This window comes from Pseudophryne corroboree, chromosome 6 (assembly GCF_028390025.1).
Source record: "Pseudophryne corroboree isolate aPseCor3 chromosome 6, aPseCor3.hap2, whole genome shotgun sequence".
In the NCBI taxonomy this organism is placed as follows: domain Eukaryota; kingdom Metazoa; phylum Chordata; class Amphibia; order Anura; family Myobatrachidae; genus Pseudophryne; species Pseudophryne corroboree.
In genome coordinates this window covers 794,183,159-794,201,696 of record NC_086449.1, presented here as the reverse complement: position 1 = coordinate 794,201,696, position 18,538 = coordinate 794,183,159, and the positions used below count along the sequence as shown (strand labels likewise).

Sequence of the window (18,538 nt, the reverse complement as noted above, 5' to 3'; positions counted from 1 at the left end):
TGTATTATCCCTGGCAAAGTTACAAAGTTCAGAAATATGTTTAAGATATTCTAATTAATTGCAAACTGAGCTTCATGCTCAATTTAAAAAAAATCTATATATTAACCAACAAGCAGCAGAATTAATGTATTTGAGCTGGAAAGCAACTGGACAAAATTAAGAATGTGGATTTATTTTCATAGTAATTTTGATAAATTATGTTCTTTTCTTTCATGTTTGCAGCCTGTAGACATTTTCTATTTAATACTTGCCATATTCTAGGACTGTATTTGCACTTCAATAGCACCTAAATATCCAGCAAATTACTGTAGTATTTATTTAAAATCTTCAGCAACTTCATGTTCCAACAGCAATTGAAAATTGTAAGTATGGTAAATGCTATGTCAGTACCTTGCAATAATTTAAAATGTAGATATATGTTTTACTGATCTAGAACAAGAATGGAATGTCCACCTAATGGTATAAAAAAAACCTTTCCCATAGAAAACCTAGCACTTTTGTAATATAATGCCAGTAAATGACATAAATTAATATTTGCTATTATTTTTTTTATTTTTATTTAGATGAACTTCTACCTTAGGAAACAATACAAATGTTGCTGTATCAACTGAAGAGGATTTAATGATGGATTATGATCATGTAAAAAATAGTTTTATAATATAATTAAATAATATAATTAATATAAAAATTAATATTTTATTACACAAATGTAGTGTTTTCTGTAGGAAAAGTGATATGATCTGGAGAAAATGTCAATGGACAAAGTAAATTAATCCCTGAAAATCCTGATTCTATGTTTATTAAATAAGGGGATTTTTGTATGTACAATATTGTCTAAAAGTCCCAACTCACAAGATGCTCTGTGTATTGACTTGAAATGAACCCTTCAGCTGTTGTAGTGTAGTTTATTGATTAGGTGGTGCCATATGTAAATATTGCTTTTTACATACAATTCAGTTTTGCTTTAAAAAGGGATTGGATCTGACCTCCATTACCAGTAAGGTAGAAGAGGATTCTGTGGCACAGAATAGGGGAGGAAACAGGGCACAATGACACACATCAATGGTAAATTGCATCAACAAGCATTTGTGCAGTCACCACCCAACTCTTCCTAAAGGCAATAAAATTGTTCAAAAGAGAAGGATTAGAGGCTAAAGATTCTCTAATTCTAATATTTTATTTTAACTTTCCACTTGGATTGGTCAAATGTACATTTTAAGGGATGACTGTATACATATTTTAGGACTTCATAAATATTCTATAATGCTGCTAGTAAATCTGTTTGCACAGCTTCCACACTACTGGAAATTGTTGTGCATAGGTGAAAATTAAACCACAGATTTATGTTTTACATATATTTACAGAGCCGACCCTGGCCATAGGCCATATAGGCAAATGTCTAGGGTGCCATTTCTCCAGGGGGTGTGTCAAGCAGGCATGAAGGCCCATCCCCACAGTATTAGCTGCAATTTAAGGGCCACCAAATTGGTCACGGGCCAGCTCTATATACAGTATTTATGTGGCTTTTCCTGATTTACATAAGGCAACTTTTTTTTTAGTTTAATGGTCCTTTAATAGACTAAATTACAGAAAAACCGGTGTGTAGAGAATTTTTTTTTTAATTAGTGGGGTTTATTTATTGAACAAGGCAACTCCAGTGATCCTTTTAACAGTCATTAAGAGTTCATTTTAAATTCTCTTTTTCGCTTTTCCTATGAAGATTTTGTTCCAAATATTAAATATTTTGTTCCCTCATATGCATTTAGAGAAAGGATCAGGAAAAATCCAAATATTAAATTTTACACACACACACACACACACACACACACACACACACACACACACACACACACACACACACACATCATTACATGCTACTTATTTTCAAACAAATTAACCTGTTAGAACCACAAGTGCTTTGCTTAAGTAAAAATTTCAAGGTCGTTAAAAGGGATTTCCACCTTCGGGTAACTTTAAAGTGTTGCTTTATATGCACCCTCTTGCACCATTTACGAAAAATATCTTTCTGGATTCCTTCTGTGCAACAAGGTCATTTCTTTGTGTTGCCTATGGGTCAATACACAATACTGCTTAGTACCTGGATGTTTTTGTATTGCAGGCAGCACAAAACAGTAGAGTGACATGAAAGGCAACAAAATTAGTAGACTTTGATCATATAAATAAATTGCTGAAAAGCACTGGAGGGAGTCAGATGGAAAAGTGAATGTATTTAGCAAAATTGCACACATTTAAACCATATGGAAGTCCCCTTTAAAATACAGCTATGGAGATCAATCAAACAGCCTTGCAATAATTATTAATCTGTCCCTGTTATAATAAGTAACACTGTTGATGCCTAAGCCAGTGAGGGATCACCTGGAACAGACATCAAGACTATCTATAGTCATTGCGTTGCCAACAAGATACATATATATATATATATATATATATATATATATATAATCTAAGGTCAGTGAATCAATTTCATACATTATGTGTTTAATCATCAGTAGTCACACAAAATGTTAACAAATAGCAAGAACCTTTTTAGTATTAAAAAAGTAAATAAATAATAAGTAGGATTAAGTACATAAACTTATCAGTGCATGAACGGAACACGGTAATAATGACATTCAATTTCACCTCAATCACAGCTATATGTGCAGGTTGTTAATGACCACACACTGGCCAGTAAAATAATTAATGATTTCAAAATAAATCTAAACTGATTTCTAACTCTCCAATAGCGAGGCCGACGCAAACTGTGCAGAGAACGACCGCCGCCCGCAGGAAGAGCTATGCTATAAAAGCAAATATAATCAAACACCAAAAAATGGACTTAGAAATATGAATTGATGGTTGGTCAATATGACCTGAGATTAGGCAACTAAAGCTGGATGTAGCCAAGAATGGAACACCTCACTGATGAGGCCCACCTTCAGACATCATTGGTTTACCGGTGTATATGCCCTCCTGTAATCCTTAACAGATTTTCTCCTGCAGGTTTTTGTCAAAGCGTAACAAGCTTTATAATATCACCTAAGCAGCAATGTCAGCTTCTCTTGCCCTTGGGTATGACACCAATTGCTCTGCTCTAGTAGCCATTTCAGAGCACAGTTTATTAAAAACTCAATGCATGGATTTCCTTTTAATAATGTTTTTTTTTTTAACCGTTTCTAACAACCTCTGAATCCTGTGGGTTCATATTTACCGATGTATGTGTGGGATTAAGATCCGTCATACTGACGTTGACCAATGTTTGCTTACCTAACAGATTTTGTTGAAAATCTGCCCAAAATCGATAAGCCTCAGCCAGTGTGTCCGCTCCCTTGGTATGGCTACTGTGTTCCATATTCCATGGAGATCTTATGTACCCTGATTACAGCCTAGCTATAAAGAAGCCTGAGGAAGAGTTCTTTTGTAAAGTGTTTAGAACATCCCAAAAGGTGCAACATTATATACGAAAGAAAATAAATAAATAACAAGCTCATAATGGCAATACAAATAATAAAAACACAATAAAATCTAATGGCCGACACTACGTTAAGTAAATACTTCCAATGCGGGTTCATATATTGGCTTAAGTATCCTGGAACACTGTAACTCTTGTTAGAGAAAAAGGTCACCATCCTGGATTCATTCCATGCAGCCAGCACTGACTATGATAGAAGTCACTATATTATTGCCCTCGCATAGGCAGATTTCAAGCTTCTCGGGTTCTGTGCTTCTCTTATCGTGGTATAAATCTGGACTCTGTACACTAAGAAGGCAAATGTCTGAACTTTCTCTGGCCAGAAGACCTCCAGTATAGTGATTGCCACCGGTGAAGTCCTCTTAGTCCTATTTTAGCATTCGTCGAAGTCTAAGGGTCTGGGGGCGTTTTGGAGAGACAGTTGAGGGGAGCACACTGTTGACTGGAATGTGTTTTATCTTCTTGGACTGCTAAATTAGGACTAGAAGACAAGAAACAATATTTAAAAAGTTTGCTAAAACATCTAGTAGCTGACAATTTATTTTAAGACATTTCTACATATAGTACGACTTCAGGACAACAGCAGCTTCTGGGAAACGTGCATCATATGTAATCTGCCCATAAAATTCCCCAAGCGCAGCAGAATGCAGTGCGGCACCAAGGCAAAAGTCCCACCCACTCTTATGTAAGATGTTTAAGGCATATTACATTTACATACACTGCAAATTATATTGTATCCTCTTGTGTGATAGCAAACCTATATCTTAAAGCATTATGGTAATTCAAACATACCACAATCAGGATTGCAGTTTACAGTTCAGAATATATTGAATTCTGGGGCCCTTCCAATTAAAATATGAGCCATTAAGTTATTGAAATTCACTTTATATTTAAAAAAATCTTTTCAGTAGCACAAATATCTCTCTATATAATAATAATAATAATCATAATAATAATAAATAGTTTTACAAGAAATTATTAATAATTATCGGTTTTGTGAATTAAACTTTCTTACCTCTAAAATATTAAAAATGATGGTTGTTGTTCGCTGTGATTATGGTTAGTAAATAAATCAGTAGATTTTAAATTTTTTTTATTTTATAGGCTGGTAAACTATTAAAACACAGTCCATCAATATAGTAATATTGATAAAACACTTATAAATATTTCATAGAACTCTTTGCAGTTAATCTAACAAACCTGGCTCCTACAGACACAACTGTAGCCTTAGCATGTACTGAAAACTGATGCATTGTGGGTATACCACAGAAAATAAAAAAGACAATACACACAAATTTGTATACAAATATATAATTAGCAAAAACAAATATGTATATATTTTTTATGAAGACGTGTAGCTATTCAGCAAGATACAACAATCCCTATTCTATTATTTAATTAAGTAGGTATATGAAAAAACAGATTATATCCACTGTTAAGGGGGGTACACACGGAGAGATCCGTGATTAAAATCTAAGCAATCTGACTAGATCTCTCGTGTGTATGCCCCCCAGCGATAGTGATGCGTGGCCCCGCGCGTTGCTATCGCCGGTGCTAGATTGGCCTTGCACAATCTAGCACATTGCTCATTTCACCTGCTAGGTGAAATGAGCGGCCCTCCCGTCCCCACCCCCCTCACTCAGCACACATTGTGCTGTGCCGAGCGCAGGGTGGAGGAGAGATGTGTGCTGAGCGGTCTGTGACAGATCGCTCAGCACACATCTCTCCAGTGTGTACTGCCCATTATACCACCTTTTCATAGCTGGGGGGGTGGAATGTAATAGGGTGTGAGAATCAGAAAGTGAGAGATTTTATGAGAGTTTTCCAACTTTTTTTAAAGTAGCAATCATTTACATGGGAAACCCAGGGTGATTAAGCCATATAAATGATTGCCACTTAAAAAAAAAACCATGAAAACTCTCACAAAATCTCTCACTTTCTGATTCTGACACCCTATTACACTCCCCCCTTGGTGTTTTGCAACTGCATGTAGTAGTCTACAGTGGTTTCTTAAACACTTATAATTAATACACATTTTGTTGATGATTCAGGGTTGAGAGAAAAACAAAAAAGGAAAAAAATTACTTTGGCAAAAAAAAAACATGTTGCACTGCTGGTGCGGCAGATATAAAATGTTCAGAAATTTAGATTTGGGAGGGGCGTGTCTGGCTAAACTCTAAATAGCAGTGTAAAAAAAGCTGCCCAGCATTTGCTCACTACATGCAAAAGTAAGCAGTATTTACTCTACATGCAAAATAAATACATTTCTAAATAAATTACTAAAATAAACAAATGCATTTACATCCTGATCTGCCATACCTATTGCTGTTCTGGGCATTTGTCACTAGAGGGAGCTATATATCTAAAAATTAGGAGACAGGATTTGTAAACTTACAATAAAATGATAAAGTGATTTTTTTTTAAATAAAATAGATTTAATTAAAAAAAATTATAATTACAATAAACAGAGATGATATAAAATGCTGTTAATCGATTAGATAATACAATAAAAATAAACCAGGCAGTGGGTATATTAGTAAGTAATGATTTTACATGCACAGAGCTCACCTACTGTACAGTATGCTCTGTTCACTGTTGCAATGTTCTCTAAGTATATCACCCATTGAATGCCCCATACTTCTCTGATACTTTAATGTAGGCTGAGCGCTGAGAAGAGAAATGAACGCTGCGTGGCTTTTCGTCATCACGGGATCCAGGCAAACAAATCACTGCTTTTCTATATTAACTCCACCCTTAACGCCATCCTAAACTTCAGTATTAGTATTGAGTGGAATTATCATTGACTAATTTGATGCAATGTGTTTATTGTACTGTAACTCAGCAGCCAATCAGATGTTACCTGTACAGTATAGCGTCTGTCACCCTTGTCATCTGGATGTTTCAGCAATGGATAAATATTTTCTGTATTTTATATATAACCAACATAACTTGGTGAATAGTCCTAAAGAAGCCATACGATAAACATTGAACCAACATTTGCAATTCCAGTTGGACAAAACGGGGTCAGTATATCTTGTCCATGGGCGGTTCCAAAAATCGGAGTGTAGGGGTGCCCCGCTTGTGTAAGGTGATAGGGTAGATACTAGATCCAAGTGGGCTAAAGGACCTCTGATGTCACAACCTGTGACCCGTGACCCACCTCCTCATGAGGGAGAGGGTTGAGCGCAGCAGGGCGACAGATAGGGTTAGGCTGCGGAGGGTGTTAAAAGTTAGGCTGCGGGGGGGGGGGGGGTTAGGGAAGGTTAGCGATTGGCTGTGGTGAGTAGATGGTTAGGGTTTGGCTGCGGGGAAGGGATGGTTAGGGTTAGGCTGCGGGAAGGGATGGTTAGGGTTAGGCTGCGGGGAAGGGATGGTTAGGGTTTGGTTGCAGGGAAGGGATGGTTAGGGTTAGGCTGCGGGGAAGGGATAGTTAGGGTTAGGCTGCGGGGAAGGGATAGTTAGGGTTAGGCTGCGGGGAAGGGATGGTTAGGGTTAGGCTGCGGGGAAGGGATGGTTAGGGTTTGGTTGCAGGAAAGGGATGGTTAGGGTTAGGCTGCGGGGAAGGGATAGTTAGGGTTTGGCTGTGCTGAAGGGATGGTTAGGGTTAGGCTGCAGGAGGGAAGGGTAACGTGAGAGACAAGGTCCTTTAGCCCACTTGAATTTAGACTCAACCAAGCCAATAGGTACATAATATGCGCTCACTGACCACCTGCATGTTTATACTTCAACAAAAGACATTGAGGGGTAGAGTTACTAAAGCTTAAATACGATGTGACAATATAAATACTCAGGGTAAGTACGTTATATGCAGCTCAGTGGTGCCTTCTATTAGTCTTTAAATTTTATAGTTCATTATTCAATATCATAAAAAGTAAGTCATTTGAAACAAAATGAAAGTTGTATGTGATTATCACCGGGTGTATGTTACAGTCACTGACAGTTATATATTCCAACATGGAACAGTATAGCAGAAGGCAATGTTACACAATTGCTCTCACAAAATACCAGGTTATATTTCAGAGGAGTGACATCACTGCTCACCAAATGCCACGTTATATTACCCAGAAGTTACATCACTGCTCACCAATTGCCAGGTTATATTCCACAGGTGACAGGAGTGACATAACTGCTCACCAAATACCAGGTTATATTCCCCAGAAGTGACATCACTGCTCACCAAATACCATGTTATATTTCACTGGAGTGACATCACTGCTCACCAAATACCAGCTTATATTCCCAGAAGTGACATCACTGCTCACCAAATACCAGGTTATATTCAGCGCTCCCCCTTTCCCCCTTCCTGAGAGTTTATATATTATATATACAATATAATTCGCTGTTAAATAATATTCACAATCAATAGAATTAAAAAAATATTTTTTATTCAAAGTATATAAGGTTGTTTAAAAAGTCATATGTAAAAAAATGAATTGTTCTCAGATAATTGATCAATTAATTAATTAAGATACAATTAAATTTATGAAGTGTAAAGAGGACCTATAAGGTTATAAAATGCAGTTTACCAATCCTAATACCAAGTTGATGTCAGAAAAAACTAATAATGAACCAATTAAAAATAAAACTTTGTTAAAAGTAAATAGACCTGTATAAATAAATATATTACAAACCTAATACCGGTATACAAAAACAGACATGCAACACAGATGTGGACACAAGTGGAGGCTGCAGTATTTTCACCTGTGGGTACACTTTTTAGCGTTTTACCCCATTAGGTGCATGTAAAGTCTCTATAAGATACAGTCTGAGTTTCACCTATGGGCAGTCTGTGGTTGTAGCGTGATAGGATTCACTTAGATCTTTAAAAGCAATCAAAGGCTCCTGGAAGGTACTAAATTCCTTGCATGGAATAAGTCCTGTTAGTACCTTAATCCGTTGGCGGAGTGGTGAGGTTCTCGTGGTCTGCCGGCAGACACCCGCTGCTCCGTGTCTCTCTGTCTCCGGACTCCGTGCAGGGATCGATTGTTCCGCAATCGACGCGTTTCGCCTTGGTATAGGCTTCGTCAGGATATACCAAGGCGAAACGCGTCGATTGCGGAACAACGGATTAAGGTACTAACAGGACTTATTCCATGCAAGGAATTTAGTACCTTCCAGGAGCCTTTGATTGCTTTTAAAGATCTAAGTGAATCCTATCACGCTACAACCACAGACTGCCCATAGGTGAAACTCAGACTGTATCTTATAGAGACTTTACATGCACCTAATGGGGTAAAACGCTAAAAAGTGTACCCACAGGTGAAAATACTGCAGCCTCCACTTGTGTCCACATCTGTGTTGCATGTCTGTTTTTGTATACCGGTATTAGGTTTGTAATATATTTATTTATACAGGTCTATTTACTTTTAACAAAGTTTTATTTTTAATTGGTTCATTATTAGTTTTTTCTGACATCAACTTGGTATTAGGATTGGTAAACTGCATTTTATAACCTTATAGGTCCTCTTTACACTTCATAAATTTAATTGTATCTTAATTAATTAATTGATCAATTATCTGAGAACAATTCATTTTTTTACATATGACTTTTTAAACAACCTTATATACTTTGAATAAAAAATATTTTTTTAATTCTATTGATTGTGAATATTATTTAACAGCGAATTATATTGTATATATAATATATAAACTCTCAGGAAGGGGGAAAGGGGGAGCGCTGAACATTTTTTCTTTGCACCTTATATAACTCTAGGGGGTGTTTATAGTACACTCTCCATTTGTTCTACAGCTGCTACCCAGACCCTACAGCCGCATCTAGGAGTGGCGCAGTACCTCACATAACCCTTCTTTATAAACCAGGTTATATTCCCCAGAAGTGACATCACTGCTCACTAAATACCAGATTGTATTCCACAGGTGACAAAAGTGACATCACTGCTCGCCAAATGCCAGGTTATATTACACAGGTGACAGGAGTGGCATCACCGCTCACTAAATACCATGTTATATTTCACTAGAGTGACATCACTGCTCACCAAATACCAGGTTATATTCCCCAAGAGTGACATCACTGCTCACCAAATACCAGGTTATATTCCCCAGAAGTGACATCACTGCTCACTATATACCAGGATATATTTCACTAGAGTGACATCACTGCTCACCAAATACCAGGTTATATTCCCCAAGAGTGACATCACTGCTCACCAAATACCAGGTTATATTTCACTAGAGTGACATCACTGCTCACCAAATACCAGGTTATATTCCCCAGAAGTGACATCACTGCTCACTATATACCAGGATATATTTCACTAGAGTGACATCACTGCTCACCAAATACCAGGTTATATTCCCCAAGAGTGACATCACTGCTCACCAAATACCAGGTTATATTCCCCAAGAGTGACATCACTGCTCACCAAATACCAGGTTATATTCCCCAGAAGTGACATCACTGCTCACTAAATACCAGGTTATATTTCACTGGCGTGGCATCACTGCTCACCAAATACCAGGTTATATTTCACTGGAGTGACATCACTGCTCAACAAATACCAGGTTATATTTCACTGGCGTGACATCACAGCTCACCAAATACCAGGTTATATTTCACTGGTGTGGCATCACTGCTCACTAAATACCAGGTTATATTTCACTGGAGTGACATCACTGCTCAACAAATACCAGGTTATATTTCACTGGCGTGGCATCACTGCTCACCAAATACCAGGTTATATTCCCCAGAAGTGACATCACTGCTCACCAAATACCAGGTTATATTTCACTGGAGTGACATCACAAATATAACTGAAATATACTGTAGTGAGTTTACAATATGAATCCATATTAGAACAGCTAGCACAGGACCTGAAACGGGGTCTCCTAGTAGAATAACACGGAGAGGGAATAAGAGTACAGTGGGATGCTAGCTGACTGCATGCAGGGAGACAGGAGAAAGAGACAGAGAAGAGTGTTAGCTGCACGTTACCTGGCGGGCGGGTAGTAATGCCGCTGGGTTAGTTGTGAGTACTGTGGCGCTGAGGCAGCAGGCTGCTGACAATCTACAAGAGACTGATTAATTAGACATATATACAAGAGGTGACACAGTCCTTGGTTACACAGAAAAGAGAAAGCAGCAGAGAATGGCAATGTTACAGGTCACATACATTCAAGAGGTTTTATATCTGCAGAAGCCACAAACCTATATATATCATTAGTGTGATACTAAGGGTACATTATGCAGTAGTAATGAGAATCCTTCCCTGTACCCGCTTCAACATATAAAAGGTAATGTTTAAGTGTATTCTTTACACAAATACAGTACAAATGCACAATATAACACAAACCATAAAACATATTGTGGACATTGTGGTTTTATTTAGCACAAAGATGTGTGTGTGTGTGTGTGTGTGTGTGTGTGTGTGTGTGTGTGTGTGTGTAAGGGGGAGGGGGGTGTACTGGGATGGGTCTAATTATTGTACTTAGGGCCTAATTCAAGGTTGATTGCAAAATAACATTTTCCTCTGATGGGCAAAACCATGTGCACTGCAGGTGGGGGCAGATGTAACATGTGCAGAGAGCGTTAGATTTGGGTGGGGTGTGTTCAAGCCTGCACAGAAACAATATAACCCACCCAAATCTAACTCTCTCTGCACATGTGACATCTGCCCCACCTGCAGTGCACATGGTTTTGCCCATTAGAGGAAAATGTTGTTTTGCAATCAACCTTGAATTAGGCCCTTATGGGCTCATTTATCAATGAGTGATAAATTTCACTGTGAGTGATAAATTGCACCAGCCAATCAGCTCCTAGCTGCCATCTAACAGACTGTGTTTGAAAAATGACAGTTCGGAGCTGATTGGTTGGTGCAATTTATCACTCACGGTGAAATTTATCACTCATTGATAAATGAGCCTATTAGTATATACTGTAGGTAGCATTTAGGCTGCTGTTTGGCCCATGGTTAGGGGTAAGGGACTGCTAACCTCTTACCGCTCTTACAGCCTGATTCAGAGGACCGTGCTAAGTGCACGCAGTGGCGATAGTCACGCAGTTGTCCGATGATGACTGTACTGCGCGTACATCCCATTGATCACTGCTGGCAGACGTAGAAAAAATTTGGGTGCAAGAGCTGTGGCTTTTAGTGGGCGCTCCCGGGTGGCAGTGGGGACGGGGGGACGGGCTGGATCGCCAGACGCATCTGCACTGGCACCAGCGCCCATGTTCAGACATAGATTCTGCGCCTCCGTAGGGCTGGTGCAATATGTGATATAACGACCAGTGGGTGTATCTGTAGGAAGGCCATCCACTGCAGCAATAGACGCGGTAGAGGCTACATCTGAGTCAGGCCCTTCATGTTCTTTTCATTCTCTAATAAATTCATGGAAAGTGTCTTACACAAGTACCACAAATGAGCGCCCACACTGCCGTCCACTAATCCAGTATAGCTCACCATATACCACTGTTACACTACAGCTCACCCAGTACCACTGCTACAGTACAGCTCACCCAGTACCACTGCTACAGTACAGCTCACCCAGTACCACTGCTACAGTACAGCTCACCCAGTACCACTACTACAGTACAGCTCACCCAGTACCACTGCTACAGTACAGCTCACCCAGTACCACTACTACAGTACAGCTCACCCAGTGCTGCTAATCCAGTATAGCTCACCATATACCACTGTTCCACTACAGATCACCCAGTACCACTGCTACAGTACAGCTCACCCAGTACCACTACTACAGTACAGCTCACCCAGTGCTGCTAATCCAGTATAGCTCACCATATACCACTGTTCTGCTACAGCTCACCCAGTACCACTGCTACAGTACAGCTCACCCAGTACCACTACTACAGTACAGCTCACCCAGTACCACTGCTACAGTACAGCTCACCCAGTACCACTACTACAGTACAGCTCACCCAGTACCACTGCTACAGTACAGCTCACCCAGTACCACTACTACAGTACAGCTCACCCAGTGCTGCTAATCCAGTATAGCTCACCATATACCACTGTTCTGCTACAGCTCACCCAGTACCACTGCTACAGTACAGCTCACCCAGTACCACTACTACAGTACAGCTCACCCAGTACCACTGCTACAGTACAGCTCACCCAGTACCACTACTACAGTACAGCTCACCCAGTACCACTGCTACAGTACAGCTCACCCAGTACCACTACTACAGTACAGCTCACCCAGTGCTGCTAATCCAGTATAGCTCACCATATACCACTGTTCTGCTACAGCTCACCCAGTACCACTGCTACAGTACAGCTCACCCAGTACCACTGCTACAGTACAGCTCACCCAGTACCACTGCTACAGTACAGCTCACCCAGTACCACTGCTACAGTACAGCTCACCCAGTACCACTGCTACAGTACAGCTCACCCAGTGCTGCTAATCCAGTATAGCTCACCATATACCACTGTTCCGCTACAGCTCACCCAGTACCACTGCTACAGTACAGCTCACCCAGTACCACTACTACAGTACAGCTCACCCAGTGCTGCTAATCCAGTATAGCTCACCATATACCACTGTTCCACTACAGATCACCCAGTACCACTGCTACAGTACAGCTCACCCAGTACCACTGCTACAGTACAGCTCACCCAGTGCTGCTAATCCAGTATAGCTCACCATATACCACTGTTCCGCTACAGCTCACCCAGTACCACTGCTACAGTACAGCTCACCCAGTACCACTACTACAATACAGCTCACCCAGTGCTGCTAATCCAGTATAGCTCACCATATACCACTGTTCCACTACAGATCACCCAGTACCACTGCTACAGTACAGCTCACCCAGTACCACTGCTACAGTACAGCTCACCCAGTGCTGCTAATCCAGTATAGCTCACCATATACCACTGTTCCGCTACAGCTCACCCAGTACCACTGCTACAGTACAGCTCACCCAGTACCACTGCTACAGTACAGCTCACCCAGTACCACTGCTACAGTACAGCTCACCCAGTGCTGCTAATCCAGTATAGCTCACCATATACCACTGTTCCACTACAGATCACCCAGTACCACTGCTACAGTACAGCTCACCCAGTACCACTGCTACAGTACAGCTCACCCAGTGCTGCTAATCCAGTATAGCTCACCATATACCACTGTTCCGCTACAGCTCACCCAGTACCACTGCTACAGTACAGCTCACCCAGTACCACTGCTACAGTACAGCTCACCCAGTACCACTGCTACAGTACAGCTCACCCAGTGCTGCTAATCCAGTATAGCTCACCATATACCACTGTTCCGCTACAGCTCACCCAGTACCACTGCTACAGTACAGCTCACCCAGTGCTGCTAATCCAGTATAGCTCACCATATACCACTGTTCCACTACAGATCACCCAGTACCACTGCTACAGTACAGCTCACCCAGTACCACTGCTACAGTACACCTCACCCAGTGCTGCTAATCCAGTATAGCTCACCATATACCACTGTTCCGCTACAGCTCACCCAGTACCACTGCTACAGTACAGCTCACCCAGTACCACTGCTACAGTACAGCTCACCCAGTGCTGCTAATCCAGTATAGCTCACCATATACCACTGTTCCGCTACAGCTCACCCAGTACCACTGCTACAGTACAGCTCACCCAGTACCACTGCTACAGTACAGCTCACCCAGTACCACTGCTACAGTACAGCTCACCCAGTGCTGCTAATCCAGTATAGCTCACCATATACCACTGTTCCACTACAGATCACCCAGTACCACTGCTACAGTACAGCTCACCCAGTACCACTGCTACAGTACAGCTCACCCAGTGCTGCTAATCCAGTATAGCTCACCATATACCACTGTTCCGCTACAGCTCACCCAGTACCACTGCTACAGTACAGCTCACCCAGTACCACTGCTACAGTACAGCTCACCCAGTACCACTGCTACAGTACAGCTCACCCAGTGCTGCTAATCCAGTATAGCTCACCATATACCACTGTTCCGCTACAGCTCACCCAGTACCACTGCTACAGTACAGCTCACCCAGTACCACTGCTACAGTACAGCTCACCCAGTGCTGCTAATCCAGTATAGCTCACCATATACCACTGTTCCACTACAGATCACCCAGTACCACTGCTACAGTACAGCTCACCCAGTACCACTGCTACAGTACAGCTCACCCAGTGCTGCTAATCCAGTATAGCTCACCATATACCACTGTTCCGCTACAGCTCACCCAGTACCACTGCTACAGTACAGCTCACCCAGTACCACTGCTACAGTACAGCTCACCCAGTGCTGCTAATCCAGTATAGCTCACCATATACCACTGTTCTGCTACAGCTCACCCAGTACCACTGCTACAGTACAGCTCACCCAGTACCACTGCTACAGTACAGCTCACCCAGTGCTGCTAATCCAGTATAGCTCACCATATACCACTGTTCCACTACAGATCACCCAGTACCACTGCTACAGTACAGCTCACCCAGTACCACTGCTACAGTACAGCTCACCCAGTGCTGCTAATCCAGTATAGCTCACCATATACCACTGTTCCGCTACAGCTCACCCAGTACCACTGCTACAGTACAGCTCACCCAGTACCACTGCTACAGTACAGCTCACCCAGTGCTGCTAATCCAGTATAGCTCACCATATACCACTGTTCCGCTACAGCTCACCCAGTACCACTGCTACAGTACAGCTCACCCAGTACCACTGCTACAGTACAGCTCACCCAGTGCTGCTAATCCAGTATAGCTCACCATATACCACTGTTCCACTACAGATCACCCAGTACCACTGCTACAGTACAGCTCACCCAGTACCACTGCTACAGTACAGCTCACCCAGTGCTGCTAATCGAGTATAGCTCACCATATACCACTGTTCCGCTACAGCTCACCCAGTACCAATGCTACAGTACAGCTCACCCAGTACCACTGCTACAGTACAGCTCACCCAGTGCTGCTAATCCAGTATAGCTCACCATATACCACTGTTCTGCTACAGATCACCCAGTACCACTGCTACAGTACAGCTCACCCAGTACCACTGCTACAGTACAGCTCACCCAGTGCTGCTAATCCAGTATAGCTCACCATATACCACTGTTCCGCTACAGCTCACCCAGTACCACTGCTACAGTACAGCTCACCCAGTACCACTGCTACAGTACAGCTCACCCAGTGCTGCTAATCCAGTATAGCTCACCATATACCACTGTTCCACTACAGATCACCCAGTACCACTGCTACAGTACAGCTCACCCAGTACCACTGCTACAGTACAGCTCACCCAGTACCACTGCTACAGTACAGCTCACCCAGTGCTGCTAATCCAGTATAGCTCACCATATACCACTGTTCCGCTACAGCTCACCCAGTACCACTGCTACAGTACAGCTCACCCAGTACCACTGCTACAGTACAGCTCACCCAGTGCTGCTAATCCAGTATAGCTCACCATATACCACTGTTCCACTACAGATCACCCAGTACCACTGCTACAGTACAGCTCACCCAGTACCACTGCTACAGTACAGCTCACCCAGTGCTGCTAATCCAGTATAGCTCACCATATACCACTGTTCCGCTACAGCTCACCCAGTACCACTGCTACAGTACAGCTCACCCAGTACCACTACTACAGTACAGCTCACCCAGTGCTGCTAATCCAGTATAGCTCACCATATACCACTGTTCCGCTACAGCTCCTCCAGTACCACTGCTACAGTACAGCTCACCCAGTACCACTGCTACAGTACAGCTCACCCAGTGCTGCTAATCCAGTATAGCTCACCATATACCACTGTTCCACTACAGATCACCCAGTACCACTGCTACAGTACAGCTCACCCAGTGCTGCTAATCCAGTATAGCTCACCATATACCACTGTTCCGCTACAGCTCACCCAGTACCACTGCTACAGTACAGCTCACCCAGTACCACTGCTACAGTACAGCTCACCCAGTGCTGCTAATCCAGTATAGCTCACCATATACCACTGTTCCACTACAGATCACCCAGTACCACTGCTACAGTACAGCTCACCCAGTACCACTGCTACAGTACAGCTCACCCAGTGCTGCTAATCCAGTATAGCTCACCATATACCACTGTTCCGCTACAGCTCACCCAGTACCACTGCTACAGTACAGCTCACCCAGTACCACTGCTACAGTACAGCTCACCCAGTGCTGCTAATCCAGTATAGCTCACCATATACCACTGTTCCGCTACAGCTCACCCAGTACCACTGCTACAGTACAGCTCACCCAGTACCACTGCTACAGTACAGCTCACCCAGTACCACTGCTACAGTACAGCTCACCCAGTGCTGCTAATCCAGTATAGCTCACCATATACCACTGTTCCACTACAGATCACCCAGTACCACTGCTACAGTACAGCTCACCCAGTACCACTGCTACAGTACAGCTCACCCAGTGCTGCTAATCCAGTATAGCTCACCATATACCACTGTTCCGCTACAGCTCACCCAGTACCACTGCTACAGTACAGCTCACCCAGTACCACTGCTACAGTACAGCTCACCCAGTGCTGCTAATCCAGTATAGCTCACCATATACCACTGTTCCGCTACAGCTCACCCAGTACCACTGCTACAGTACAGCTCACCCAGTACCACTGCTACAGTACAGCTCACCCAGTACCACTGCTACAGTACAGCTCACCCAGTGCTGCTAATCCAGTATAGCTCACCATATACCACTGTTCTGCTACAGCTCACCCAGTACCACTGCTACAGTACAGCTCACCCAGTACCACTGCTACAGTACAGCTCACCCAGTGCTGCTAATCCAGTATAGCTCACCATATACCACTGTTCCACTACAGATCACCCAGTACCACTGCTACAGTACAGCTCACCCAGTACCACTGCTACAGTACAGCTCACCCAGTGCTGCTAATCCAGTATAGCTCACCATATACCACTGTTCCGCTACAGCTCACCCAGTACCACTGCTACAGTACAGCTCACCCAGTACCACTGCTACAGTACAGCTCACCCAGTGCTGCTAATCCAGTATAGCTCACCATATACCACTGTTCCGCTACAGCTCACCCAGTACCACTGCTACAGTACAGCTCACCCAGTACCACTGCTACAGTACAGCTCACCCAGTGCTGCTAATCCAGTATAGCTCACCATATACCACTGTTCCACTACAGATCACCCAGTACCACTGCTACAGTACAGCTCACCCAGTACCACTGCTACAGTACAGCTCACCCAGTGCTGCTAATCGAGTATAGCTCACCATATACCACTGTTCCGCTACAGCTCACCCAGTACCAATGCTACAGTACAGCTCACCCAGTACCACTGCTACAGTACAGCTCACCCAGTGCTGCTAATCCAGTATAGCTCACCATATACCACTGTTCCACTACAGATCACCCAGTACCACTGATCTAGTACAACTTACTCAGTACCACTGCTCCTGTACAGCTCAACCCAGTACCACTACTACAGTACAGCTCACCCAGTGCTGCTAATCCAGTATAGCTCACCAAGTACCACTGCTACAGTACAACTCACCCAGTGCTGCTAATCCGGTATAGCTCACTATATACCACGCTTACACTACAGCTCACCCAGTACCACTGCTACAGTACAGCTCACCCAGTGCTGCTAATCCAGTATAGCTCACCCAGTACCACTGCTACAGTACAACCCACCCAGTGCTGCTAATCCAGTATAGCTCACTATATACCACGGTTAAACTACAGATCACCCAGTACCACAGCTCCAGTACAACTCACCCAGTACCACTAATACAGTATAGATCCCCATATACTGCTGTTCCACTACAGATCACCCAGTACCACTGCTACAGTACAGCTCACCCAGTACCACTGCTACAGTACAGATCACCCAGTACCACTAATCCAGTATAGATCCCCATATACCACTGTTCCACTACAGATCACCCAGTACCACTGCTACAGTACAACTGACCCAGTGCCACTAATCCAATATAGCTCACCATAGACCACTGTTCCACTACAGCTCACCCAGTACCACTACTACAATACAGCGCACCCAGTGCCACAAATCCAGTATAGCTCACCATATACCACTG

The 18,538-nt window shown here is 42.8% G+C and overlaps 1 protein-coding gene across 5 annotated transcripts in view; it reads right to left on the bottom strand.

Moving 5' to 3' along the window:
* Window positions 1-1,707: 1,707 nt before the first annotated feature.
* BICD1 (BICD cargo adaptor 1) overlaps window positions 1,708-18,538 on the bottom strand; it is a 529,680-nt gene continuing 512,849 nt past the window's right edge. For 2 of the 5 annotated variants that reach the window (XM_063928865.1, XM_063928869.1), the window contains one exon: window positions 1,708-3,953. In XM_063928865.1, coding sequence (XP_063784935.1) covers window positions 3,943-3,953 — 11 coding nt within the window. In that variant the 3' untranslated portion in view covers window positions 1,708-3,942. Of the gene's footprint in view, window positions 3,954-5,791; window positions 5,835-10,424; window positions 10,498-18,538 lie in introns of all 5 variants that reach the window. The other 3 variants (XR_010179730.1, XM_063928866.1, XM_063928867.1) reach the window with 3 other exon arrangements.